Here is a 1,998-nt window from a genome sequence, read left to right as displayed (position 1 = left end):
TATAGGAATATAAATCCTTCCATTCTCCACCATTCAGTCAGAACTGAAGAACCTCTTGGATGAGAAGTGAAATGTCTTCAAGGAAGAACAAAGAAAGTCCAGTTGCCTTTTGAAAAAACATCTTTGGGATAGTCATTCAACTTTTAATTATTTTACTAGCATTTTAAAATGGTTGTTAACATCTTGTCCTTGAAAAAAACGAATGTCTTTTGTAGTATAAAGTAAAACTACAGTTTATAGATCTCATCACAGCAGATTCATTCACAAACAACTAGATTTCTGAAGAGATTTATAGCATTTGTATCATATAATTTGGCTAATGATATAAATCATGTAATCACACAAATGACACACATCAGTATAATAATGTATTATGTGTTTAACAGATATTCATGAATTAGGGACATTTCTTCCCTAAAATAGTCAGCTGAAATAGGATTTCACTATATAAAGGATTAGACCAGACATGTCAAACTCGCGACGTCACGTGACATTGCGTGACGTATCGGAGCTTTTTCTCCATTGCCGGCAATGGGGTGGGTGCAGTTTTGTCGTGGGCCGGCAGTTTAACACCCCTGGATTAGAGCAATAGGTTTTAAATCTCTTACCAGTCACACATAATGAGCTTTAGAGAGTCAGAATAAAACTGATGCTTCCAGAGCAAATTGATTGTATATACCAGTAGCTGCTCATAATAACAACTCAGGTGTATATGTGACTTTTGGGGGGGGAATCAAATTATGTGGGGTTTTTTTGCTTCCTAGCATTTTCCCCGCAAGTGCAACTGGTTTTCTGAAAGACCAAATTAGTTTTCAAATTGTATATTTGTCATCCTCCCTTAAATGTATTTTATATGTGGTCTGCTCAGTGTAGATTCATGAAGATTAATTGTCTTTATAGTTCTAAAATGGTTGAATTGCTTACATTTTATAACTGACTGATTTATCTTATGAAAAGTGCTGTTTTTTGACAGGTTATAAGTAATGCCTTGAAAGTTTGGGGTTTAGAACTAATCCTCTTCAACAGCCCAGAGTATCAGCGGCTCGGGATCAATCCTATGTAAGACTTTATTTTTTAGCCCCCTGCTTCCATTTAAAGCATCGCAACAGTTATGCAAGGGGAAAAAAACCCTCATTCTTTCCTTCAGAATACCTTTTGAAATTACTATTTCAAGTTCTGGTTTTATCTGCTCAGCATTTTCTGTTTCATATTATTGAGGCTTATGTGTTGATTTATCCTCTGAGCCTTATAACATCTCATTATCTGTAGCATTATAGAATGCTGACTTTGAATGATATGTGGCATCATATCTGCTTAATGACATCACTAGTATGTATATTAAGCATTTAAAGTGATAAATATATTTCCAAAACAATGTTATTAAATATTCTGAATTATCTGTGGATGAAAAGTTTGCATAATCTGAATCATAGATTCAGTTACTACTGTACAGTATTTTTTAAATACTAAAAATAGTAACGCTGACTAATATTTCTCCGCTCAAATATTTAATTCTGTGAATACTTTGTGTTTTATTTTCAGAAATGAAAGATCTTTTATTTGTAACTATAAAGAGCACTGGTTTACAGTTCGAAAATTAGGGAAACAGGTACGGTGGTTTCTTTATTTTTCTTCTTTAAAATCGATGTCAGGCTTGCCATTGTAATCACCTATAAATTCAGTCAAAATTGAGTGCATGTCTAGTGACAAACAATATCTATCTAACAATAGATAGATAGATAGATAGATAGATAGATAGATAGATAGATAGATAGATAGATAGATAGATAGATAGATAGAGTGGGGAAAAAAGTATTTAGTCAGCCACCAATTGTGCAAGTTCTCCCACTTAAAAAGATGAGAGAGGCCTGTAATTGACATCATAGGTAGACCTCAACTATGAGAGACAAAATGAGAAAACAAATCCAGACAATCACATTGTCTGATTTGGAAAGAATTTATTTGCAAATTATGGTGGAAAATAAGTATTTGGTCACC

The 1,998-nt window shown here is 33.5% G+C and overlaps 1 protein-coding gene across 5 annotated transcripts in view; it reads left to right on the top strand.

The window, feature by feature from the left end:
- ATXN3 (ataxin 3) overlaps nt 1–1,998 on the top strand; it is a 20,741-nt gene that overhangs the window by 7,379 nt on the left and 11,364 nt on the right. For all 5 annotated transcript variants that reach the window (XR_001549123.1, XR_001549124.1, XM_015826762.1 and 2 more), the window contains exons 4-5: nt 974–1,059; nt 1,543–1,609. Coding sequence is in view for 3 of the 5 variants with exons in the window: in XM_015826762.1 (XP_015682248.1) it covers nt 974–1,059; nt 1,543–1,609 (153 nt within the window). In the remaining 2 variants the exon portion in view is untranslated. The remainder of the gene's footprint in view (nt 1–973; nt 1,060–1,542; nt 1,610–1,998) is intronic.

This window comes from Protobothrops mucrosquamatus, unplaced genomic scaffold, assembly GCF_001527695.2.
Source record: "Protobothrops mucrosquamatus isolate PMUCROS unplaced genomic scaffold, P.Mucros_1.0 scaffold_211, whole genome shotgun sequence".
NCBI lineage: Eukaryota > Metazoa > Chordata > Lepidosauria > Squamata > Viperidae > Protobothrops > Protobothrops mucrosquamatus.
Note: the sequence above shows the minus strand (reverse complement) of the source record. Positions and strands in the feature narration are given on the sequence as shown.